The sequence below is a fragment of the Mixophyes fleayi genome, chromosome 4 (assembly GCF_038048845.1).
Source record: "Mixophyes fleayi isolate aMixFle1 chromosome 4, aMixFle1.hap1, whole genome shotgun sequence".
Taxonomy (NCBI): domain Eukaryota; kingdom Metazoa; phylum Chordata; class Amphibia; order Anura; family Limnodynastidae; genus Mixophyes; species Mixophyes fleayi.
In genome coordinates this window covers 182019415-182046799 of record NC_134405.1, presented here as the reverse complement: position 1 = coordinate 182046799, position 27385 = coordinate 182019415, and the positions used below count along the sequence as shown (strand labels likewise).

The window sequence follows — 27385 nt, the reverse complement described above, 5'->3', positions numbered from 1 at the left end:
ACTATATAATATTTCCTAGCCAAAGTGCATAACCAGTAAATTAATTTCTTAGATCAGCAAGTATTATTATATATGCTTTAATTTAGAAGTTCAAGTAGTTCCAGTGTAAATATATCTTGCAGCATTTGGATCCTTTATTAAAATGGAGCCTGGCTTGGAGGGGCTTTTAATGTACATGTGGGGAAAAAAGTGGTTTTAGTGCAGAGGGTGTCTCTTAATGTAATGTGGGTGGGGTGTAAGATATTAATTTTATAGTAGAGTGAGAGTGGAGGCTAATCATTTAATGGTGGGAGGGAGACTTTGAATTTATTGGAGGAGGGATATTTATTTGATAGTGGGGACTATTTAATTTAATAGTGGGGTTGGTGCGGACTTATTAATTTAGGGTGGGATGATTAATTTAATGTTCGTGGGGTTTGGGCGCTCTTAATTGAATGTGTGGCTGAGTTTGGGAAGAAGGATTGCTATTTCTTAATAGTGAATGCTAATTATTTAATGTTTGGAAGGAAATAGGTTTATTTATTATATGTGATTACTATTAATTTAATGTTGGGGTTGTTTGGGGGAAATATGTATTTTATTAAAGATGAATTCCATTAATTTACTGTCAGGGTGGTTGCAGGGAGGGAAGACTAATAATAAAATGTGAGTGCTTTTGATTTAATGTCGGGCTGCTTAGGGGGAGGGAGGCTTACAGTGTTCACTCATTGCTAGCCTTTCTATAGCTCCTATACCTGTCCTTGTTCCAACAGGAACCCAGCATTCCAGGATCCAGGCAAGCAGCAGCTTAGGACATGAGCAGCAGCAACAAGTAGCGAAATAACCAAGAACAGGTAGGAGAGAGCAGGACAGTTTGCCAACTGTCCTGATTCTGGCAAGGGCAGTCCTGAGTTTGGAGACTGACGCACTCATTCAGGACATTGTCCCGACTACAGAGACAATTTGGAGGTATGTCCAACTTCACACTACTCTGCTTATGAAGGGATGCTGCGTGCACCTGACAGTAATGCACACAGTATTGCCTGTGTATTTGAAGGGATTGGAAGAGTTGGAGAGCAGCCTAGCACTGTCTAAAACTATAGCCATGCCCCCACGCATGCTGTTCACACCCACTGGTGACGTGGTGTATAAACCCCTCTCCTCAAATCCTGCGTTTGTCCCTGATATGGAAGATGTGGCTTTCACATTTATTAATAACACTTTCACTATTCTCTCTTGAATATATAACTACATTATATTATATTGCGTATGAGTCAGGAATCTGGCTTTCTCATTTAAAACTAACACTGTCAAGCCATGTCTCTATGCTATATTAGGGCACAAGTATACATAGTTATACGTCTGACGTAGAAATACAGTTTTGAGTTTGGCTTAAAGTGATGGAAATGATGCACTTACTTGAAGCCTAAGAACAGCCACTGTAGCCATATCCATGAAAGCAGCATCAGAATGATGGCAATTGGAATGCAGAGAAGAAACCATGTTCCAAAATTAATCTCTGTGCTCTTAGGGTATCTCCTAAAAATAAATAGAATATACAATTCATAAAGCTGCATTCTGATTAACAAAACAGCTGATTAGCAGTATTAAGCATGTGTAGATGACACAAATGGAGATATTGGTCACTATTAGAAAATTATTGTTTCTCATTGCTCTTGATTAACAATGTATTATCATAAAATTAAACATATGACTTATAATGTACAGCACATAAGATTTATAGACTCTGGTTATGGGAAAAATTAACCAATGAATAAGGCACCTAGATCTATATCACCCCCAGACATTCACTATGTCACCTCCTAACCCTTTGTCTTTGTGCTCCATGGCACCAATCCGCCAGTTTTTTTTTCATCTTAATAAATGCAATTTATTTAATTAAACTGTAGTGAAAACATGAAACATTACTCACTAAAGCAGTAGGTATATTAAGGTATATTACATCTCAGCAAATAGAAATGATGATCATCAGTTAATATTACATAGGGGGGAAATAGAATCCCAACATCTCTGCTGCCCCCGAAGTAGCTTTAATTTTATTACTTTACTTTTCTATTCTATTGTATTTGAATTTATTTGAACTTGTTTTATTTATTCCTTCTGTTTATTCTATCATTATTCCTTATCTTACCAAACAATATATCCCATTATATTTATCACTATATCCCAGACTATCCTCAATATCTGTCTCAATTTGTTTGCCAACTCCTCATAATAGTAACTTAGTCCTCTCACTTAATAATATGCACTTCTCTCCCACCTGTGGCTCCATTTTTATATTATCCATTATACCCTCTTCTCCACCCATACACCTCCTCTGTCCCATCCCCTCTCCTGACAATTCCAACATCCACACCACACTCTCATCCATCTGTATATAGTTCAAGCAGGAAATTAAACTTCCACCAACATTGAACTAAAATTCAGACAGACACTCACTTCACAAATCTACCACAAGCTACAAACACCCAGAACTTTAAATATCGAGAGCTTTTTTAACAATTGAGCCTTATTATAATTCTATAAACAAGACTAACTACTAATATTGCCAGAAGTACACAGCAAGCACTAACACACCTAACACAGCACATACACTGAGATGTAGTCGAAATGTCAACATTCATAATGTCTGCACCATAATGTCAACATTTAGAATGTCTGCACCATAATGTCAACATTCAGAATGTCTACATGTTGACATGTAAAAATTGTACATGGTTGTAATGTCAATCAGGGAGATAAAAAGCCTGGACTCCCACCAATTTTACTATTACTAGCACTAGGCTTTGCAAGCCAGGGCTGGTGGCACTATAGCAGGGAACCCTGGTGTGTGGGGTCCCCCTGCTATAATCCCAAACCAGTCCCATGCTAGTCAGCATGGGTCTGGATTGCCTAGGGAGATCAGGTCCAGAAAAAAAATTGCAGACTCCACCCTATAGGTTTAATCAGCCCTGTGCTGATAGCATTAGGGCTCTTCCCACACCCATGGGGCAGTGGATCTAGGGTAAAATTAATTGTTTAAGTGTAGAAATCCATTTTGTCCCTGATGCACTACAGGTCCTAGCATTCCCAGGCTGCCAATAAGTGTAGTACTAATTGTAAAACTACAAGCACCAGCATACCCATGGCTGCCAGAGAATACTGGCACTTGGGGAACCACAAGTACTAACATGCCCTAGCACCCCAGGCTGACTGGGATCTGTAGTGCACCAAAGAAAAATACACAGACACAAATGTAAAAATAATTTTATTTTTAAATAAAAATACCCCTACGCTCCCCTTACCTAGATCTCCACTCTTCGTCTGTAATAAATCCATGGCTTGGCAAAATAGAAAACCTTTATATGCGAAACAATACCAGCTCTTAAGAGCTCCCGGCGCAAATGAGCTCTTAGCGACAGTAGTCATATGAATAACATGGGGATTTCCCACAGCTTGAAATCATGGTTTGAGTTTAAGCTGTGGGAAATCCTCATTTCGTAATCCAACCCCATACACCACAAGCATTAACATTGCAAGCTATAAACACACAGAGCCATAGATATTTTACAAGAGGGCCACATACAATAAGAGCTATAGACATTTGACAGTTACTCACATTTAGCTATAAACAGGGTGCGCAATACACCACACGCAAATATCTATACAACTGGACAACAGATTATAAAGCACAAACCCTCAGACTTTAAAAAGGTGAGTCTCTCTCCAGGGCCTGATTAAGGGTTCTGGCCGCCCTAGGCTAACACGGCCGCAGCGCCCCCCCCCCCCCCCCTCCTCCGAATATATTTAGGTGTATAGGAACACTCCTGAATATGAATGTTCAGGTGTATTCTCCAGCATTCAACTTTAGACAGATTGTGCCATTGTCTCTTACCTGTTCTTGCTCTTCTCTCTTGCAGCTTTGTTATCCTCTCGCTGGCTTCTGCAAAGTTGGCGTCCTGTTTTGAAAATGCAAAAATGTATTATAATGCAAACCCTGAATGATTAGGCCCTTTAGTTAAAACAAAACACTCCATTATGGCCAGCTAAAAGTACCCCATTGGACAGGCATATATAAGCAATATCTGAATATTTGTTTTCAATCAAATACAAACCTTTACCAGTCCTATCTCACTAATATTTAGTATTCTAGTGATTGCTGAGACCACCCATGTGACCACCACACAATCAGGAGATACTGCCCCCCAAAGCTGCTCTATTTTTTAAATACCCCCTGCAGCCATTTTCCTTAACCACAACCCCCCCCCACAGCCATTTTCCTTAACCCCTGCTGCAGCCATTTTCTTTACCTCCCACCCTGCATCCATCCCCCTTGCAGCTATTTTCCTTACCTCCACTCTGTAGCTATCCCCCCTCCGTCACATCAAAACTCCCCCAGTCACATATATCAGCCCCCCTCCTTCATACATATCAACCTCTCTCCCTCCCTATAGATTTTCATGACAGTCCCCCTCTCCCTCCCTATACATATGCATGACAGTCCCCCCTCTCCCTCCCTATAGATATGCAGGGTAGTCCCCCCCCTCCCTATAGATATGCAGGGTAGTTCCCCCCCTCCCTATAGATATGCAGGGCAGTTCCCCCCCTCCTTATAGATATGCAGGGAAGTTCCCCCCCCCCTCCCTATAGATATGCAGAGCAGTTCCCCCCTCCCTATAGATATGCAGGGCAGTTCCCCCCCTCCCTATAGATATGCAGGGCAGTTCCCCCCCTCCCTATAGATATGCAGGGCAGTTCCCCCTCTCCCTATAGATATGCAGGGCAGTTCCCCCCCTCCCTATAGATATGCAAGGCAGTTCCCCCCCTCCCTATAGATATGCAGGGCAGTTCCCCCCCTCCCTATAGATATGCAGGGCAGTCCCCCCCCCTCCCTATAGATATGCACGGCAGTTCCCCCCCTCCCTATAGATATGCAGGGCAGTTCCCCCCCTCCCTATAGATATGCAGGGCAGTTCCCCCCCCTCCCTATAGATATGCAGGGCAGTTCCCCCCCTCCCTATAGATATGCAGGGCAGTTCCCCCCCTAACTATAGATATGCAGGGCAGTTCCCCCCCTCCCTATAGATATGCAGGGCAGTTCCCCCCCTCCCTATAGATATGCAGGACAGTTCCCCCCCCTCCCTATAGATATGCAGGGCAGTTCCCCCCTTCACTTACCTGTAGTTGTGCCAGCATCGCTCCTCTCCTCAGATCAGCAGATAGGAAGTGAAGACGTCCTGCTGCACAGCAACAGGCAGCCTGGTGATTGGCTGTGTGTTGCAAACCACTGACCACCAATGCTTTTGATCGTCGAGCCCTCCATCCCCCCCCCCCCGCGGCGACCCCCCCGTTGCGACTCCCCCACCCCGAAAAAAAAAATGAATGAATGAAGAAAAAAAAAAAAGAATGAAAAAAATAAATAAATACCCGCAGCGCCGGCCCCCCCGGGACCCAGCGCCCCAGGCTGCAGCCTGGTCAGCCTAGTGGTTGATCAGGCCCTGTCTTTCTCCCTCCCATCTCTCCACAGAACTCAACAGCATACAACACTGGGATAAGCACACACCATTATCACCACTTCTTTATCAGCTATAGGTACATAACACTGAGGCCTCCTCAATCACTGTACCATGGGAACCTCTAACAAATCTTAACTCACAGGACCAGAACCCCTGTACCCTCCGTCAGGCAGCAACCACCACTGCAGACTCTTCACCCACATGCACAGATGTTCGGAAAAAACCTCTCTCCCACAAATTCAGTTCAGTTCTGCCTATTTGTGAGCCAACTATGGATCCTCTGGTTTCCTCTAATGCTAGTATAAGTTTCACTGAAGCTTCTGTGGAAAAATATAAGCTCAAATATCCCTTTTCCACAGTATCCTTAGATAGTTATGGAGACTATAGAATATACAGCATAGTATACTATATACAGTCTACGTATAGTTATGACAGCTATAGTTATACAATATACAAGGAAGTGTTTTCCAGCATTTGCATAAGTATACAATAATGGTGTGGCAAAATTAAGATATCTACATGGAAGATGTGACATCATGCAAACTTTGCCTTGCTGCTTTGGTGTTTCAGCCAAAGGTTACTTCCCAAGTACTCACTACTTCAAGCATGGTTATCTAGTGTAGCCCAAAATCAGATGATAATTGAGTGCTACTGATATAATGTCATGTCTCACTTTCCTTTCCTGGATTTGCATTCATTTAAATAACACATAACTTTATGTTTTACCCAAATATTGTTTAGTTGAATTCAACCAAGAAATGGAAGCAATGGAAATTGTGCTCACGTTTGAAAGTGTTCAGTAAAAATCAAGTTAGTTGATGTTCCAGTTATGGTAGTCAGTCCTCCGATTGTAGATGAATAAGCAATACACAAACACATTGCTTTGCACATCATGTGGTCCTTTTTATTTCTGTATCTCTTTTCTGAAACTGGTTGAGTCTGCAACAAAAAAACAAAAACAAAATTTAATGCAGTTAAGTCTGATTAATGTACAATATATACTCCCTAGTACACCACTGCTCACATACAGTGTGTACGTGCATATTGAAAATCATCATCATTGGCTATTTATATAGCGCCACTAATTCCACAGCGCTGTATAGAGAATTCACTCATATCAATCTCTGACCCATTGGAGCTTAAAGTCTAAATTCCCTAACACACACAGAGACAGGCTGTTTGCCTATAAATGGCAACATGACAGTCACCTGATTCATTCAAGAGTGACACAAACAAATTTGTTGATTTTATGTTCAAACATGTTCATTCAATCTAAATGGAATTTTTGGAGTATTAGTATTCTACAAAGAAATACCATTTTAACAATAATTTTGACAACAACAGTATCTTGTGAAGTAAGCTCTCTTGAGCTTTAAAGATAGGATGCTGAGTTGGTTGCATCTCAAGATGCATCCAGGTCTGAATTGTTGGTACACATGCTTAGTCTAGGCAGAAACATATGTAGGTTTAGTTGACAATGTTAGTATCAAATGCATTAGCATATTTGTACACGGTACCAAAATTGTACACAAAATAATACTCAAACATAGTATATAGAATTTTATATAACCAGTGAAATGTGAATCTTCTTTCCTGCAGTGGTTACAATGCAAACAATAATTAAGTAATGCGATAAGGTTTCATATAATATAGCAGCCACAGAAATGTTTTGGATTAAATCAGTGGTTGAGGTAAAGACTCCTGCAGCCAATCAGACGCGGTAGCCGACCTTCATCATTATCGGTTTGTATCTTACACCAGGGTTAGAGCATCAGTTTCCTGAAAGGCGTATCTGCCTTCGCATCCAAGTGCCTAGCAGTCACATTTACTTGAACTCGCACTTCCTGCAATTGGCTTATTTTTGTCCACCCTTTGTTTCTCCTGATCCCCTTGTATAAGTGGAAAGAGTCATATATGCAAGATAGGTCTAATTCACGGACGCAAGCAGTGGCGCACGCAGGGGGGGTTTCTGAGTCTCCAGAAACCCCCCCCCTGCGCTAACTAAATAACACTATAGCGGCACTGTCTTATGCAGCAGCCGCAGCGCTGTCAAAGACGCGTCCGCGGCGGTGCTGTAGTGTATACAGCACCGCCACGGACGCTTCTTTGACAGCGCCGCGGCTGCTGTATAGGACAGCGCTGCCTAAATGGAGCTGCTGCGCATGCGCAGTAGCTCTCGTGCGGGTTGGGGTTTTTTTGGGGGGGTCGGGGGAACACCCCCCCGACAATTCTTTGTGCGCCCCTGGCAAGGTTCTCTTTTGTGCGTATGCACAGTAGTGAAATACATATTATATATTGGGCAAATGGACTTACATTCATCTCTACATAAGGCCCAGTGTGAGAAGTTCTTTCAGCTCAATACTGTATAGATTAGAGTTTTGAGCAGTAGTACAAATATTTTTATATTATATGAATCAATATTTATTTTTTACATATATAAAGCATAAGTCAAGAAAAATCTGGAGAGGATTGTTAGATCACCTCAGAGGTTAATTGTTATGATAGTAATGCCCTGGTGACCTTAGACCAGACTGTCTTTCTGTGTTTCAGACCCCAAAACAGCATTGAAAGTTAACCTGGGCAGTAAACTATTCATGATTAATTCTGTGCACAGCTCTTGATACCTTGATGACTTAAATAGACAGGAAACAGTCTGTAGACAGTTGTAATGGATTGCAGGTAATTGTAACTTCAACATAGCCGAGCAAGCAAATGACTTAGTCCTCCACTGCATCCAGCCCTGCAATAGGCATGTCAGTCTATGCAACCATATTATACTGTCCCCACTAACTGTTAGCATAGCTTTAAAAAGCAACTGGGAGCAGTGCCAGACTAATCACTTCCTTCCTAGTTCAGTGCCTAGGACCCAGCAGGTATGTCGGGCAAGCAGCCTTAAACAAATCCCCAGAGCTAAAACCTAACAGCTGTGAACAAAAACTATAATGAACATTATATTATTTCACCATAAGAAACAGCTACATTGCTATTTTATGAACAACCGTCACTTAATTATCCACACACAAAAGAAAACATTATAAGTATTAATGTTACTGTTATTATTATTAAACTTGAGCTGCCTATTACTAACAACCAAAAGAGAGAGGGCAGACATATAAATTTCTTTGTTATTTTAAATAAATGAGTTCTGTGTTTTACAACAGATCATACTTGCCAACTCTCCCTGAACGTCAGGGAGACTCCCTGAAATAGGGGTGAACTTCCTCACTCCCTGAAGAGTCTGGCATTCTCCCTGATGCTGATCCAGTACAAGAAGTGGTTGACTCCGCCATCTGTGGCAGGATGACACAATTCAGAAATTGTGTCCCATGTCCATGTATTGATGCAGATGGAGGTGGCCATTTTCATGGAGACCAAGATTTAATCAAAGACTGACAGGAAAGGCAACATGACTTCATTAATGGAGACAGAAATGTAAAAGACACTTCAGTCTCTAGAAATTCATTAGCCGATTTTCTTTAACGAATAGTTGCCTACTCCGGGAGACTCACGCATTTCTGGGAGACCTCCCAGGCTCCTGGGAGAGCAGGGCAACCTCCTAGTTCTTGCCTCGCAATAGATAGGGTGTGGGCTTAATGATGCAAATATTGCGTCATCTTAGCCCCACCCCCTGTTGTAATTGGCCAAAATTGTGCCAAAATGATGCGATTCATCAAGCCCCACCACCACACACACACCTCCCCCAGGATCTCCCTGAAGCCAACAAGGAAAAGTTGGCAAGTATGTAACAGATAAATATATATAATGCTTCCATTAGTAAACTGATCAGTGGCTGGATCTACCATCACAGAACACAATGGGAAGGTAATCTAGGGGTAAATGTATGAATCTCCGGATTCTTCATCTCCGGCATGTTCAGCCTCTTCAGCGCTTAAATTTAAAGCGGCGCTGCATTGTAAAGGGAAGTTTCCCTTTACAATGCAGCGCCGCTTTAAATTTAAGCGCTGAAGAGGCTGAACATGCCGGAGATGAATAATCTGGAGATTCATACATTTACCCCCTAGTCTCAATATAAAGGGTGTTTGTTTGAATAGTGATCTATTTTTTAGAAAATATTTTTCTGCTGATAAGTGGTATAAAGTATTTTATTTGGCTACAAGTGTTTATTTAATCAGATAACATCATTGGATTATTTGTCAACTTTGTTCCAGGATAATCAAGAGTGCTAAAGGGCAAAGCATACCATTAGGCAGACACATGTGAAATGGGACATATTCATAGAAGCAGGTACCAAGAAGAAATAGTATAGTCAGAATACTTCTGAAAAACAAATATTTATATAAATGTTCTATAAATGAGTCACACTACATCCTATAAACCCTCCTGTGTCTTACTGTAGCCGGAAAGGCTGTCATGTACCTTTAATAATGTATCAGTGGTGCAAACATATTTTTGCTTGGTTACCATTTCCATGGCTGATGTTCTCTCTCCCCTTCTAACTGCAGAAGCCAAAAGTGTTCTTTTATTTGGAAAATGCCAGGATTAATCTGCAACAATGTTGCTCTGTTATGTAGCCCACAGTGCTTTTCTTAAATTTGCCATATTACAAAATTTTAGCATCAAAATATAAACTTTGAACATATAGATATTCTAATTTAGAGCTGATGTTTTATTTAAAATAAAAACACACAGTGAAGTCACATACCACAGAGGGAATGCATATAAGTTCACTAGTGTCTGGTTATCAAAATAATTTGAAAAAAAGGATCACCGACGTGACGTGGCGGGTGGCTTATCATGCGTTTGCACACGTGTGTAGTGAAGAATTCTGCATTTTTATGTACAAGTAGAAAAACTAGCTTTGTTACTGGTTAAAGCACCGTGCTGGGGGATTTTTCTCTGTATTTGCTCCTTTCAGGATTACCCCGCTCTTTCAAGCACCTGCTGTTAACCTATAAATTGATTGAGCAACTTTCCTTTCTGTTTTATAATAAAAAAAAAAAGTCAGATGGCCACTCCTAGCTCTAGATCCCAGCCTGTGTGGGCTTTGCACAAGTCCAGACCTGCATGTTTATCCTGGCAGCTGAGGAAAAAACTGCAAATCTTAAACTTTTCTTCTCTAAAGCAAAACTCATAGCAGCCGGAAGGTAGTTAAACAGATTGCTGACACTTGGACTGAGTAAATTCTAACAACATTTTTTTATAATAAAATCTCAGACACAATATTTGTATGTAGCTATAGTGTTCAGTGACTACCAAGATTTGGCAACATGATATCAATGCAAAATTAACATTCAGCTAGCATATTGTCACAATAGCCATGATGATAGCTTAAAAAAAAAAAAATCACAGCTTTCTAAAATAATGTTATAAAGTTGTCTTTTGTACAGTAGTAAAATGGGAGGTAAAGCACATAAATAATAATTTACTAACACATTTAAGTGCGCAATTTGCACAATCCCTGTCACAGCCTATGGGTTGTGTTGCTGGCTGTGGGTATGGAGCCTACACAAACTGCTAGCAGTTGAAGCTGATTCAGTTGAATCAGGGAGTCTAATGGGTGTTATCCACAACATGGAAGACAGGTGGTGGCTTTTTTGCCAAGGCACAAACATTTCACAGCCGGCGCATGATGGACGTGAAGACTGAGGACGAGTCATACCAGGGTTTCAGGATGTGTTGCAGACAAGGATAGATGGTCAAAGACATGTCAGGTGGGTTATAGAAAATCAGACATGCAATAAGGTGGGGGATAAATGGATAATCAGGATCAATCCAGAATATGTAGATACCAGAGCACTGAAGCACAGAATACATGTTGCAAAGGCACCGCATTGTGTATTGATCTATCTTTTTAAATGAGGCAGCAGGTACTTTCCTGGTATGCAGTCACAAGTTTTAGTACAGGATAGAGGAGACAAGTTGCAGAACCACACCTGTACAGCAGTGGTGTAAGTAATGCTGCTGAGAGTAGCATGTTACTAATCTATAGCAACCAATAAGACTTTTGCTTTCTTTATCTAATTCACAACAGTAAATAAAAGCAATTTAGTTGCTGTGATTCAGTTCAAATTTAGCACCTAAATGCAGTGTTAGTAATTGAGCCCTGGAGAGTAGATTAATTTCCATGTGATATACAGGTAATTTGAGAGACTGAGCATTACAAAAGAATTATATTACTTTAATCCCATAACTGCAAAGTAAATATGACTTACTTAGTAAGTAATCATATGATTTATTTTAAGGATAGCTACTGCAGTGTTACTTCCGGTAAGCAGGTAGCCTTATGGTCTCCAAATTGCCTCTTTGTTTGCCATAATTATAGGACAGTATAATACATTAATACCATTCCCTACGCACTCATAATTCATTATCTAATAATGAATGTCTGGATCTGGTCCAGATTACACCTTTTTTTTCAGGGGTATATTCAGAGTCTGATTTTTCATGGAAGAGATTCTAAGGTGAAGATTTATCAATGGGTGATTTTATTCAAAAGTTAAAATTGCTTACATAAATCGCTAATTTGTTCCCCTAATGCTCCACTCTATTAAACATTTGGGACAATTGTCATTATTTCACTGGCTAAGCAGGTATTGACCTTTAGCCCTTAATGAAAATAATGGCATTAGCAGCATTATTGCAACATATACATAGTAATCTGATCAAACTCAATACTGTCTTTTTGAAGCACTTCTAATATTTCTGTTATAGGTAAATCATCTTTATCCAACACAACGGGGTTCCCTTTGTCCCTTTGTCTCTCATTTTCTTAAGACATTTATAAGCAAAGTATTTTTTACGAAACATCTATCTATTATATAAATATTGAGTTCTACAAATAACTGAAATAGATTCGATTTCAGCACGGGTGCAAAATTGAGACCATGATTTTGTACTTGGTCCACCTCCCTCTCAGCACCCATGGGTGTAGCATAATATTAGAAGGGATCTTAAATGACTAGAATCGCTATAGAAGCCCCCTTTCCATGGAACATTATATTTTCAACAGTACTCGACTAGTTTACGAAACACAATACTGATGATAGTTTGGAAAGGATAGCAAACATCCGTGAGGGTAGCAGAAAAGTCCAAAATACAGTCCAAAGTTCAGGGCAGACTGACTTCAATAGACTAAATCCGTAGTACAGGTTAAGGTCAGGGTTGGCAGAAATCAATGCAAAAATCCAGTTAACAGGCCAAGGTTAGGACATTAAGAGGTTCATAGCAAACCCAGAAATAAGCAATCCTCAGGGGCAGGAAAAAAATAGAAAAATCCAATAAACAATCCGGACCACAACAAGGAGTGAAATCAGGTCAGAATTCCAAACAGCACACTAGTTCATGCAGAAACTGTCACCAGCACAGGTGACTTCCAGGAAGGAGTTTTTATTTCCAGAGCTGCCAATGAGGATAGACCAGCCTAATTAGCTGCACTTAGTGCAGCAGATTATAATGAACTATTTGCTAGACAGCTGCTACTGCTTAATAACTGGCTAGATGCCGAAAATGCAAAAAAATTAATATGGTTGTCGTTACCTGGCTACCACCTGTATTTGAGAGGCACCTGTTCAGTCCTATCGATAATAGGACTCAGGTTGACATTGCCAGGCAACCGGCTCGGCAGAGGACTGCCCGGCCGCAAGTATTAACAATAAACCCCTGTCTTAGAGTGATGCTTTACCAGATCATTGACATTTGTGTCTATGTTACAGCATCACATCAGTCTGTTACATAGGATTCAACAATAAACTTATAAGACTCTTTTACTACAGACTGTATGAACTTTTTAATACCAGCATAAGCAGATAGACATACACTGATCGTTCACAACATTAAAACTACCTGCCTAACATTGTTTAGGTCCCACTTGTACCGCCAAGACAACTCTGTCCCGTTGAGGCATGGACTTCTGAAGACCTTTGAAGGTGTCCTGTGGTATCTGGCACCAAGCAATTAGCAGCAGTTCCATCAAGTCCAGTAAGTTATGAGGTGGGGCCTCCATGGCTGAGACTTTCCCAGCACATCCACACATGCTCGATCGGATTGAGATCTGGGGAATTTGGAGGCCAAAGCTGCACCTTGAACTCTGAGTCATGTTCCTCCGGCAACAATGTTTAGTTAGGTGGTGCATGTCAAAGTAACATCCACATGAATGACAGGATGCAAGGTTCCCCAGCAGAACATTGCCCAGAGCACCACACTGCCTCCGCCAGCTAGCCTTCTTCCCATAGAGTATCCTGGTGCCATCTCTTCCCCAGGTAAATGATGCATACACACACCAGGCCGTCCATATGATGTAAAATAAAATGTGATTCATCAGACCAGGCCACCTTCCTCTATTGCTCCATGGTCCAATTCTGGCAGTCACGTGCCCATTGTAAGCTCTTTCAGCTGTGAGCAGGGGTCAGCATGGGCCCTCTGACCGGTCTGCGGCTACGGAGCCCCATATGCAGCCTCATACGCTGCAAACTGTGATGCACTGGGTCTTCTGACACCTTTCTATCATAGCCAGCATAAACTTTATAAGCAATTTGTGCTACAGTAGCTTTTCTATGGTATTTGACCAGACAGTCTAGCCTTTGCTCCCCATGCGTATCAATGAGCCTTGGGTGCCCATGCCCCTGTCCCTGGTTCACCTATTGTCCTTACTTGGACCACGTTTGGTAGGTACTAACCACTCCATATCAGGAATACCCCACAAGACCTGCCATTTTGGAGATGCTCTGACCCAGTTGTCTAGTCATCTCAATTTGGCGCTTGGCAAAGTCGCTCACATCGTTATGCTTGCCCATTTATCCTATCTCCAACACATCAAACAAGGTAATCAATGTTATTCACTTAACTTGCCAGTGGTTGAAATGTTGTGGTTGCTTGATATATATCTGTAGTTATTTAATGTGCTTACATTCATATATATTTAAGATTTTTATAGTTATTGTTTTTAGCTGAAAATAATAAAGTTGTTTTTCCTATATATATGCTTTTTAACAAATTATATTTTTTTACAATATATAGAGATTGTTATAAAGTAATACTAATTCAAGTGGTGCAAGTTTTCTTCCTTTTTCTTTCTTTTATTAGGGTGCAGATTTGCACCTGGATGATTTTTTGTTGATTATAAATTTGTTTACAGGTTTGTTTACAGCCTGTTCTTCTAAGGCAGCATTTAGATATAGGAGAGCATGAGCTAAAAGTGATGAATTGGAGGAACGGGTAATAACAAACAATAGGGGGCAAAGGAGAGGATAGAAAATACAATTGCAAAAGACAGCAATAAGTGAGGGATCAGTCAGTAAGGAGAGATAACTAGGTTGAAGAGACATCAGAAGGATAATAAGAGAAAAATGTTAAGTACTACTGTAGAATGTATCCAACCTATAATATGAAGTATATCTGTTAAACCAGTAAAAGTACCCCTTAATCCTCTCCTCTTTTTCAATTTTCAGTACCTCCCTCTCATCTTTTTACATTTTTTAAACTCTCAAACGTCAAATAAAAATAATATATAGTATTAAAAGAAAGGACTAATAAATGGGACAACAGAGGGAGAGATAGTGAGGGTCAGAGAGAACAATAGCAGTAAAAAAATAAAGTAAAGGCAGACTAACGGGGAGACAGAGTGCAGTGTAACAGTCTGCATATGAATGCAAGTATTTAATTACATAGCTGGTGAAATTAAATGGTCTATCAGGCAATCCTACTAAAAATGTATTTTTTATTTGAAAGTCTTGCCGGGTTACATGTAGGAAAAAGAAAAATACAATACGCTTTATTGCATTGCTCTATAATTCCCCCTGTTATCATAAGTGATAGGGTCCCCATGCTTCTGCATTTGAGACCTTATTATCTATCAAGCAGTGCAGCAGTAAAATCATTGCTGCGTTCCTTGGTTATTGACGGCATTGCCATAACATTTGAAGCATTAAAAAAAAAATCTTCCCTTCAGCCTTGCTACACTTAAGGCCCTTAGGTGGCGCTAGATATGCCCATGAGTGAAGCTAGACAGACCCCTTTGGCAAAGCAGCATACACCCCTTTCAACGGTTTGCAGTACTGCATACAGTGCCTAAGTTTTACTTGGAGAATCTCCCTGAAATTACTTTTAAAAAGTTAGCAAGTATGCTTTTCTTCCTCCCTGCCATCATGTGACAGATTAGCCAGAAGCCCACCATGTCACTGCCAGATTATATTTTAAGATGCCATCTCAGCACCTTTTCTATTTGGCTAATTAGAATGATCAACCTTATTGCTGCAAAGTCTAACTTAACTACTTACAGGGCCGATGCTAGGGTCCACGGCGCCCTAGGCATTTTTAAAAAAGTGGCGGGCCCCCCCCTGCATAAATCGCCGCCCCCCACCGCAAAAATCGCCGCCCTCCTCCCTCCTCCCTCCTCCCTCCTCTCCTTACCTTGTCTCACCACCACCGCCTCTCTGCTCCGTCTCCTCCCCTCCACTCACTGACACTAGTAAGTGGAGGGGAGGAGACGGAGCAGAGAGGCGGCGGTGGTGACAAAATAGCCTCTTCCCCCCCCCCTCCCCGTGCATCTGATGCTGTGCGGCGGCCGTGACAGGTATGGTCAGCGGTCGCCGCACAGTTTTAAAGTATTTTAGAATTATGTGGCGCCCTCCAGGCGCCCTCCAGAGCCCGGCGCCCTAGGCAAGTGCCTAACCTTGCCTAATGGGAGCGCCGGGCCTGACTACTTAACATCTGTCTAGCTGGACAGCGGGGTTGCATTTACAGACAGTGCTGGACATTTGCCGTGCCAATCTAGACTGAGTATGTGTAGTGACAACACTGACTGCTAAAAAGTTAATCATTTGTGTCCATGGAAAACCTAAAAAACATGTCATTCATACATTAATATTATATAGAAATATTTTTATGCTATTGAAGTAAATATTTTAGAAATGTATAGAAAATTAGGAGTATGAATTAGGTGTATTTATTGCTCTCTCAGTCTAGCTACATTTTATATTTTATGTCAAAATGCCCAATATTGTATAGTATATTAAATTAACATAATAATAACGTAATGTGAAATCACTCATGTCAATGACACCTGTGTCAGTTTAGCAAATGGTCAAAGTTGAGGGCAGATTACATGAATACAATGTATCAATATCATAAAGAATATCTAAACACTATTTGTGTCAGAGTCATGCTGGGGCAATGAACTTCTTTCTAGGGCACATAATCAAAGTTATGTGAAAGAGGAAAGTCAACATGGTTGTTGGTAAGTCTTAGTTATCAGGAGTTAACCTTAATCATAAAATCATTAAGAAACAGTCAATGCTGGCACTATTAGAGGATCATAAATCTGAACCAATGAAAAGGGCTGACATATTTAATGACTTGTCTTAGTGCTGGGTTAAAGGTGGCTGAGCATGAGGGGGTTGGCTGTGTTTAGCGATGGGTGGACTACTTGCATTTATTTTTCTTTTATAAATGTTTCTAATAGACTGCTAAGATGAGTCCCGCCCCTCCCCCGAAGGCTACAATTTTCCAGCCTGCCCCTGCTTGTCTCATGACTGCAAACTATTTTGTGTAACCCTTATAACGGAACTGTAGTGAAAAATTGCATAGTGCCAACTAATTACTTAATGATTTATCATGTTAATGTTATTTTGTATGTGTACCTAATTCCATACTAATTATATCTTAATAAACAAATATTATTAACTTGTAGCCATCTGTAATTAAATGGAAATATATTACTAATTATAATTTTAACCATGAGTCCTGTTCACAATCCTGGTTACACATGATGTGCCATTGCAGCTGACAATGGGCAGTTTGCCTGCTATCACAGTATGTGTGACTATTAATCAACCGTGATGCCCAAATATAATTTGTTCAGAATTGTCTAGTTCATTCCCGGGCATGTTAGTAAATGAGGAAGATTACTACTATCGGCATTGATCCAGTCTCTCTAATCAACCTGTATATGGCCATTCACGTTCTCAGCCCACATCTAAAGTTAATATAGGTTGAGGGAAAAGCAAAATTACATAAAAATGAACTTGTATGAGTTCATTAATGTCAATGACACATGAATGGAATTTGTTAGGATAAGTTATATCTAATCGTTATTATTAAACAAATGACATGCAATTGAGCCTATCTTATCAATTAAAAAACATTCAAAAGAATAATTTAAGCCACAATGATTATATATATATATATATATATATATATATATATATATATATATATATATATATATATATATATGTTCAAGAGATAATCAAACAGATTAAATGTTATTGAATGTGTGTTATTAATAATTATAATAATGTAGAATCATTTAACAATTAGCGCAGTAAATGAAGATTGCTGTACCTATTTTTCCTGGAAGATCATGCAATACAGCAGTAATAGAGTAAAGATATACAAACTTCTACCATGGAGTGTTATCTTTTTTTGATAGAATATAACAGGTTTAATTAATTATGTGAAATTGCCAGTTGAGCTCTTATTGCACAAACATTGCACAAGGCATAAATAAGAGATGTGACATAAAATATAACTTTCATTTGTTTCATTTAAAATGCAATAGCCATTGGAAGTTACAAAATACAAAATGGAGCTCATGAAGCAAAAATGAAGGTAATTGAAATAGCATTGGCTGTTTTTTTACATATATATTTGTTTAGTAACATAAACAAAGTGTACTGCGAAACCAAACTATAGGTAACCTACAATTCAATAAGAAGACTATTCCTTACAATATTTGCAATGGACATACATCAATCTAGGGGATATATAGGAGATAGGATAATGAGCCAAAAGAATAATAATAATAATAATAATAATAATAATAATAATAATATTTGAATTAAAATTATTATCAGTTTATTTTCATTTTACTCTACTTATTGTGAGTGTGTTTTAGTATGAATATGACTGTTTTAGAGGGCATACTGCAAGAATTCTGCTAGTTTTAGTTTAAGATGCTTAATGGCAGAGCTGTGATGATTTAATATTGGCGTTATTAGCATTTATTTACTTCCATATGGTTTATAAAACCTCATCTTCAATTGTCAGAGCTATTTCTAAATATAAGATTAACTATAGCTTCAGTTCTAGTGCCAGAGTTCCTCAGAATAAATACTACAAAGGTGATTATTTAGTATCTCACTAGGTATCAGCGCATGTTTTTACTGGGGTCATAGGTGTCATTTTAAATATCAATACACCATATAGATTTATACTGCTTTGTTTACACATATTGCTTCAAGATAGTATGCCCTTTACAAAGATATTACGTTTAGCAATGGTATAGTACTCTTTGAATTTATTTCAAATTACTTTACTGTTCATCTGCTGCACATATAGTTAGTTATTAAGGAGAGCAAAGCATAAAAAAGGAGTAACTTTGCACTTTGGCAAAACCATGTTGCATTGGAGGGGGAGGTAAATTTGAAATGTGGGGACAGATTTATATTTGGGGTACAACATGTCCTAGATCAACTTTAAATTTCAGTGTAAAAATAAAACTATCAAGTATGTGTGTGCTACATGAGTAAACAGTCAGTATTTAACTTATGTGCAAAATAATAAACTAATTTGCACCCCTCGTAGTGTAACATGGTTTGTCCTGGAGAACATTTAGGGCTAGATTTACTAAGCTGCGGGTTTGAAAAAGTGGGGATGTTGCCTATAGCAACCAATCAGATTCTTGCTTTCATTTATTTAGTACATTCTACAAAATGACAGCTAGAATCTGATTGGTTGCTATAGGCAACACCCCCACTTTTTCAAACCCGCAGCTTAGTAAATCTAGCCCTTACTCTTTTTTTTTGGCTTTACTTTCCTTAATGACTCAGGCCCATAGTCTTTCATTTAATTGACATTAGCCTCTCGTTTGTGGTTACTTACAAATAGAATACTAGTATCTACGGTCTGTCTTGTAATATTGTTTAATATTGTTACTTTACAAATAAGATAATTGCTTTATTCAGAAAATCAGGTTTTATTGTTCATGTCTTTTCTATGTATCATATTTACGTTTCTCAGTATTTATTTTTTTCATGACACACCAATTTTAAATTATTACGACAAGAAAAGTGAATACATACATGTATGTTTAAAAAACATTTTTCACACCATATTTGCTATTTACAGTAAAATATAGTTAATATATAATCACCATTGCATGTATTTAAGAATTTTAAGAGCTTGTTCCCATTATTCTGAACTCTTGTGACACATCCAGACTGGTTGGGAATGACTGAATTAGGTAGCTGCACAAGGCTAATGGAGCAAGGATTACCGGTACTTTAGTAACACTAAGTAGAGGGCAATACTCCATATTTAAAAAATAAATAACTTTTTTTCCTTGATGGTTTCCATTTAATCTAGCATCGATAATTACCTCATCACTTTACATGTTTGTTTTTCATGAATAGATAATATTAAATCCCTTCTACAAATGTCACTAATAGCTACTAAGTATTTCAAAGAGATAATTGTATTGTAGAATTTATTTTTGAAAATATTTAGTGTAAAAACTTATAACATGGCCCACTATCATTTAAAGTTTTAAATATCAGACCATTTCATATTGTGTTTTAGGCTACATGCATACTGTCATTAAAATTCAGCACTTAATACTAATTAAAACTCATTACACCAAATGAGACCATACATATTGGCACTTTTTACAATTGTTTAACTTGCGTTGCCCTGCAGTTCATTATTTTGAACAATTATTGTTCCATTTCAGTGCCTTTGTCAGCGACAACACAGTTGGAATCCTACATTCATCTCAATAGCAGTGCTTAGTAAATGCAATGCGACATGGTAAAGGAACATTTACATATGATTTTCCACGTGAGTTTGACCTAGGTTTCCACCATAATCTTTGTGGGCAAAGACTATAATTTTGTTACTGCAGCTTTAAAAACCTGTGTCTTGGCATAGACTTAATTGCAATATTGGATGAACCATATTTTGACCACGGTGAGCTATGGTAGTTGTGCTGTGCAAGTTATGAGCCATTCTTATATACTTAAGGTATATGTATGATATCTGCATTGAACACATAACCAGATAACCTTTAAAAGCTTTTTTACATAAATGTATGCATATTAATTATTTTGGGCATTGAGTCTCCTAAATAGTAATACACCGTTGCACTTTTACATTTTTATACAATCTATCAGGTGGATCTTTATTGTGGTTGTCATGGTTGTGGATCCTGGTTAAAGCCATATTAATAAGTTGTGTTGCAGGAGGTATTGTTATGTGTGTGAGTGTTTGTGTGTGTATGCATATGAAGATGATGTGTAGCTTTGAAAAAAACATTCTAAAAAAGGCCTGCACCACTTAATACAACACCTAGAAATGTTCTATAATAGTGGGGATCTTACAGTTCTCTGGAGTTTTCTATCAGTCAGTATTATCGCTGGCCTTCCTAAGGCGCAGATTCTAATGAATATCCCCGGTCTTCACCAAGAACTGCCGCAAGGCAGGATGGATTTTGCTGCCGGAGGTCCGCAGGTGGCGGCCTTTAGGTTAGCCCACTGATGTGATAGGTGACAGACTGTTGGTAAGGAGCATAGACTCTGTAGAGGTAGTGTAGTACGGCACAGAGGAGCAGGATCAGTAGCTGAAGAAACACAGCCCATACAGAAGAATCTGAGCCGTATACAGTGGGTTGGATACACTGAGCACACACTCAGGAGAGTCGCCGGGTCGGATACGTAGGGGAATAGGCAGCAGCATAGTCAATAAGGATAGCCAGGTCGGATACACAGATACACAGGCAGCAGCGGATCCAGAAGCAGAGATTAAACAGGCCAAAGGTCATACACAGGGAAACACCAGAGCCAGCACAGGATACACAGGGAGAGCCAGACACAAAGTGGTAACTTGTATCTCTGACAAGGCTGCAGTGTCCAGGTGAGCTTTATATAGTCTGCAGATTGTATATGCTGCCTCCCAGCTACAATCATGTGGCCGCCCAACCAGGAAGTGGTGAGCTGTACACAGAGACAGGGAAATCAGCAGCACAGGAGCAAGTAAGTTTGTGACAGGGGAAAGGCAAAGCATTGGGTCATGAAAATACACAAGGGAAAATTACAGAATGAGGACATACCTCACTTTGAGTTATACTTTGCCGCAACAGAGTATTTTGTGTTGTCTGTGCAGGATGAAGGATTTTCAGCAATTAATCAAATGTCATGACAGACATCCAAGGCAACTGAAATGTATTTCCACAGATCAAAATCCAGAAGGTTGAAATGGCATTTACTCAGTCGATGAGAAAGCAAGGGATATACCCAGGGCTGCCAAGAGGAATTCAGGGTCCCGGTACAACAAATTGATGGGGCCCCCCCCCTTATAGTTGAGTAAGCAAAAAAAAATTGCCCCGCCTCCCAGCGGCGCAAAATTTTTCAGTGGTGTGGTCACACAATTGGGGGCGTGGCAATGTGCCATTGGGGCGTGGCTAGCACAACAAAATCACTAGGTCCTGAATTCCCCGGAGCGTGACATTTGTCCAAGCACTCCTGACTTTCAAGACATCTAGCACCCTTGTGTAGTATAGAAAGAATGCAGTGTGTACACAAAGAGTTTAGTCTTGGCCTGCGCCCACTGGGCTCACCAAACACTCACCAAACATTGGCATTGTCCCTACTAGAATCACAACATTTCACACACTATGCTGCTCTGTCCTACCTGTTCTTCTCACTTTTACCACATGTGGCTGCTGGTTTCTTTAGTTGCGGCTTGTCTGGATCCTGGAATGTTGGAGGACCTATTTGGAAAAAAAAATGGCTACATTTAGAAAATTACAGCCAGTCCCACCGTTAAATCAATAGCATCCATGATTAATAATTAGGCCTTCCTCACGCCCCAACATTAAAATAGTATTCCCATTACCCCGCAAACAAAATAGCAGCCATTGATTAGCCACCATCTACCTCACACACACTACATTGCCAAAAGCTCCGTGACATCACACACACATTACTGTGCCCCTTTATCATCACCACACTATGCCCCCTTATGATCACACTGCGCCCTCCATGCTGCTTGTCCCTCATTTCTTTAACCACCTGTGTCATGCTGCTTGTCCCTCTTTACTTTAACCCCCTGTGCCATGCTGCTTGTCCCTCTTTTCTTTAACCCCCTGTGCCATGCTGCTTATCCCTCTTTTCTTTAACCCCCTGTGCCATGCTGCTTGTCCCTCTTTTCTTTAACCCCCTGTGCCATGCTGCTTGTTAACCCCTCTGAGCCCCCCTCGTTTTTTAACCCATCAGAGCCCCCCCTCGTTTTTTAACCCATCTGCGCCCCCCCTCGTTTTTTAACTCGTCTGAGCCCCCCCTCGTTTTTTAACCCATCTGAGCCCCCCTCATTTTTTAACCCATCAGAGCCCCCACTTGTTTTTTAACCCATCAGAGCCCCCCTCGTTTTTTAACCCATCAGAGCCCCCCCTCGTTTTTTAACCCATCTGAGCCCCCCTCATTTTTTAACCCATCAGAGCCCCCACTTGTTTTTTTAACCCATCAGAGCCCCCCTCGTTTTTTAACCCATCAGAGCCCCCCTCATTTTTAACCCCTCTGTCCCCCCCTCGTTTTCCTCCCTGCACTTACCTTTTGTTCTCTCTTCTTTCTTGGTCTTCTCTGCTCCTCTGTGCTCCATTGCTCCAGACTGACTGAATGCTGGGTGTGACATGATGACGTCACACCCGGCATTCAGTCCGTCTGGAGCAATGGAGTACAGAGGAGCAGAGAGGAGTGAGGCCGGCGCCGCGATCACGTGAGTATGTTTTTTTTTTATTTTAACTACCCTGCTCCCCCCACCAACGACTGAGCCCCCCCCCCCAAAAAAAAAAAAGAAACAAAAAATTCGTTTTTTACATTTTTTAAAAAAAAAAAAAAATCGTCAACGCTAGGGCCCGGGCCGGGCCCCCTGACATGCCCGGGCCCGGGTAATTAGTACCCCCCCCTCTCGGCGGCCCTGGATATACCCAATACCCCTTTCTCCTCTGCCTGCTGACCAAAACTCTTCTGTGATTAAGCAAAACTGACACAGTTATCACTTGAAGTATCAACTTGTTGAAGATCACATTTTCTTCCATTTAGTGAAGTGACAGGATATTAAATTGTGTGCCAAATTTAGGATGAGTTAGTACTAGTGTATGCTTAAAACTCACTTTAGGGCACATTCAGTTGGCCACGATAATCCTGAGAACACCGCGGCCCGTATTATTATTTATATGGTAATCGCTTACTATTGCTCGCACCATTATGGGGCGCAAGTAAACGTGAGCTGTACTTTCACTAAAAAATTGCCACGTAGTGTCTTGCGCCCGTTCCGGGACACTACAAGGCCATGTTTTTTAGAATTGAATCTGCCCGTTTGCATGCATTTATACAAGCATCTAAACACATATTGAACTCCTATGAATGCATAATAAATGCATATTAAATGCGTAAATAATTGCAATAGGACCAATTAGACGGGCAATTTACATTTGATCACTTGGTCAAGAATGAAGCATGTATCCTCAATTTTCCACAATGATAAGTTTCCTGTAAAGTTTGATACAACAAGTAAAACAACCATAGATGGAACAGCAATGGTGTGCAGGCAATTGTTAGTTGGTGCTGTATGCCAATATTTTCTTAAGAATTCAGCTAAAGTCCCGTTGTCGTATTCTCCGCCATTTTCAGATCTCAAGGTTTTTAGTTTCAGACCCATTTGTGTCTCTAGAAGGCTCTTGTATTCCGCAATTTTCTCTATGACTTCACTCATAGCTTTTATGAAATAGACATGTGTCATCCTAGTTGCGTCATCAATGAGTGTCAGAAAATATCTGTAGCCACTGACTGATTTTACCTTCACCGGACCACACGCATCAGTATGCACTAGAGCATGGTTGTCCAACCCGCGGCCCGCGGGCCGCATGCGGCCCAGCATGCCTGTAAATGTGGCCCAGCAGGAGTTTTGGTTGTGGCAAGGGGGCAGCACTGAAAAAAAAAAAAAAGAAAATACTTACCTTGCGGTCCCGTCAGCTGGCGCTCCGGCTCCCTCCCTGGTCAGCTCCTCCGTGTGGTGCTCGCAGTGAATGTCGGGGGTGACATCATCACCCCCGACATCCATTGCGTAGCACAGCCCAGGGGAGTCACCCGCGCGAACTATCAGCAGCAGTGAAAGATATTCCAGTATCTTATTGTTGTTACTCTGAATTTGGACTTTCTGCACCATGCAATTATGAACTAGCTGTGTTCTCTGTATGTATCTAATATAAATATTAACAGATGATCATATTTTTAATATTTTAAACCATTTTAAATGTGCAGTGCTGAGTAGGGTGAAAATATCACCCACTGTTACCCTCATCGGAGGCTGCTCCATGAGCCATTTTTTCCACCACCCTATCTTTAAATCTCTGTAGATTTCTATTAGTCCTCCTGATGCTACCTATATCGGTGACCATTTCAAACTGGTCAATAAAAAAAATGATTCATGGGTGCAGAAAGAGAGGAAAAAAAAGTTTTTGGCATTTAATTCCCCGAACCCCATTAAGGGACAGATGCAGGTAAGTAAAATTGTAGCTGGTAATGGGACTACTGCTTTAATCATGATTCTGCAACAGGTTTCCTAACTCTTACTAACTTCATTTCCAAGTAAGTTTAATATGTTAACTATGTTTTCTATGGTTTTTTTCGATGATCAGCTATCGTTAGGGTTAGTGTATTTTATGTGCGGCCCAAACCAACTCGTCATCTTCCAATGTGGCCCAGGGAAGCTAAAAGGTTGGACACCCCTGCACTAGAGCTAGGGGTGCTTCAGCTCTAGTTGATGACTAGGGTAAGGGGCAACTAGTTTACTTACCCTTTATACAGCTCTTGCATGTCGGTCTCTCCAAACTGCTCACAGTGATACCTGTCACCATCCCATCAGCGAGTTTCTGGACGTTGTCATATCCCAGATCACCCATTCTCCTATGCCACAGCTCCATTGATTAATTGGTGTCTGAAGCTGCCATCGTATGACATTCTTTGATGTCTAGGACATAAAGTTGGTTACAACGGGTTGCTGTTGCAATTACAGTACCTCTCTGGTTTTGAACCACACATTTGCCCTCTGCGAATTTGACCTTGTACCCTTTTCTCTCAAGGATGCTTATAGCTATAAGGTTGGTTCTCAAATCTGGTACACACAGGATGTCTTAGATGTCTGTAGTGATAATTTCACTTTTTATTCTTAGGTGAACTGTGATTGTCCGGACATTCGATGCAATAAGAACTTTATCTCTGATTTCTTTTACTGAAATAGAATCACATGGTTTCAACGAACTGAACCATTCCTGATTGCAGCTAAAATGTCTTGTGGCCCCTCAGTCCATATACCAGCACTCATTAGTTTTTTCATGCTTCTTCTGTTTCGCACCACTTGAAACTTTCAGCCTACATTCAGATGCCTTGTTCCGCATCTTATGACATTTAAAGCCTTTGTACTTGGGCTTCTTGGACTTCGAGCCTTTTGTGAGTAGAGTGGTACTCTCAGCGTTTGCTTTGACAGGAATTCTCTGCTTGAATTGCAGTAGCTTAGCTCACACGATTTCTGTTGTTAACTTGGTATCATTAGACTCCAAAAGCTATTACAAGGAAATCAAATGATATCAGCTTCCTTTTATTCTCTTGTAATTCTGCTATCGTTCTTTACATTTAAGCGTTAACTTTAACAGACGGTGCTGCGCCCATAAGCTGTTGGTTATACCTTCTGATCAGGGCTCTGGAGGGCGCCACAGAATTAAAATTATTTTAAAACTGTGCGGCGACCGCTGACCATACCTTCCACGGCCGCCGCACAGCTTCCGATAAATCCACGGGGAGGGGGAAGGGGCTATGGATCACCACCGCCGCCTCTCTGCTCCGTCTCCTCCCCTCCACTCACTGACTGTCGGGCATGACATCATCATCATGGCCCGACAGTGTCAGTGAGTGGAGGGGAGGAGACGGAGCAGAGAGGAGCAGCTTTATGGTGGCAAGTAAAGGTAAGGAAAGACGTGGGGAGGAGGGGCACGGATTGTGAAAGTGCGTCAGGGGGGGGTGCGAATTGTGAAAGTGTGCCTGGGGGGAAGGCACGGTTTGTGAAAGTGTGCCTGGGGAGGAGGGGCGCAGATGTGAAAGTGAAGTGTGCCTGGGGGGGGGGGGCGGGGATGTGAAAGTGTGCCTGGGGAGGAGGGGCGCAGATGTGAAAGTGAAGTGTGCCTGGGGGGGGGGCGGGGATGTGAAAGTGTGCCTAGGGCGCTTAGGACCCTAGCACTGGCCCTGCTTCTGATGTTACTAAAGGCGTTCAGTGGTGTTCATGTGGATGTTACACCACAATACTTTTGTTTCTTAAAGAGGTTGTTGTTAAAGATGATAACAACAGGAGAATGCAGGTACTCACAGAAGCTGACCTTTTAGTACAGTTGCAGTCAGGCAGTACACACTTGTGTGCAGGTATACAGTAGATATCAGCAATATACACTCTTAGAACACTGCACGTCCGTGCAGGTACTTATGGACATAGACTGGCTCTCCTATTATTACTGGTAGCCTCCGGTTCACAGCAGAATGGTATGGGAGTTATATATATGAGCAACAGTAGGCAGCTCTAGAGAGTGCGTCGGTCTCGCAAAGTGCCGATGGAAGTCTCGGCGCGAAAAAGCTGAATTTCCGGTTTACAGGGCTCTAGGCAGTAGTTCAAATCAGACGTTCACAGCTTCGCCCCACTTCCTGCTAGACCCCCAGTGATTCGGCTGCAGTTAAGAAAACGGAGCAAAGCGCTACCTATACTAACATTTTTACCATTTCCTTTCACATTTTCCCTGTTTTATTGTCATTAATGATGATATACATTACCTTTTTTTGAGAAAAGGATAAGACATAACATCTTTAACTGAGCACACAACCTGACATATCTGGTAA

At 40.8% G+C, this 27385-nt stretch overlaps 1 protein-coding gene across 1 annotated transcript in view; it reads right to left on the bottom strand.

Moving 5' to 3' along the window:
- The window catches only part of SLC13A1 (solute carrier family 13 member 1), a 79158-nt gene that overhangs the window by 23889 nt on the left and 27884 nt on the right, over window positions 1-27385 (bottom strand). Inside the window, exons 8-9 of the mRNA XM_075208939.1 lie at window positions 6280-6434; window positions 1399-1518 (exon numbers count right to left, since the gene is read on the bottom strand). Coding sequence (XP_075065040.1) covers window positions 1399-1518; window positions 6280-6434 — 275 coding nt within the window. The remainder of the gene's footprint in view (window positions 1-1398; window positions 1519-6279; window positions 6435-27385) is intronic.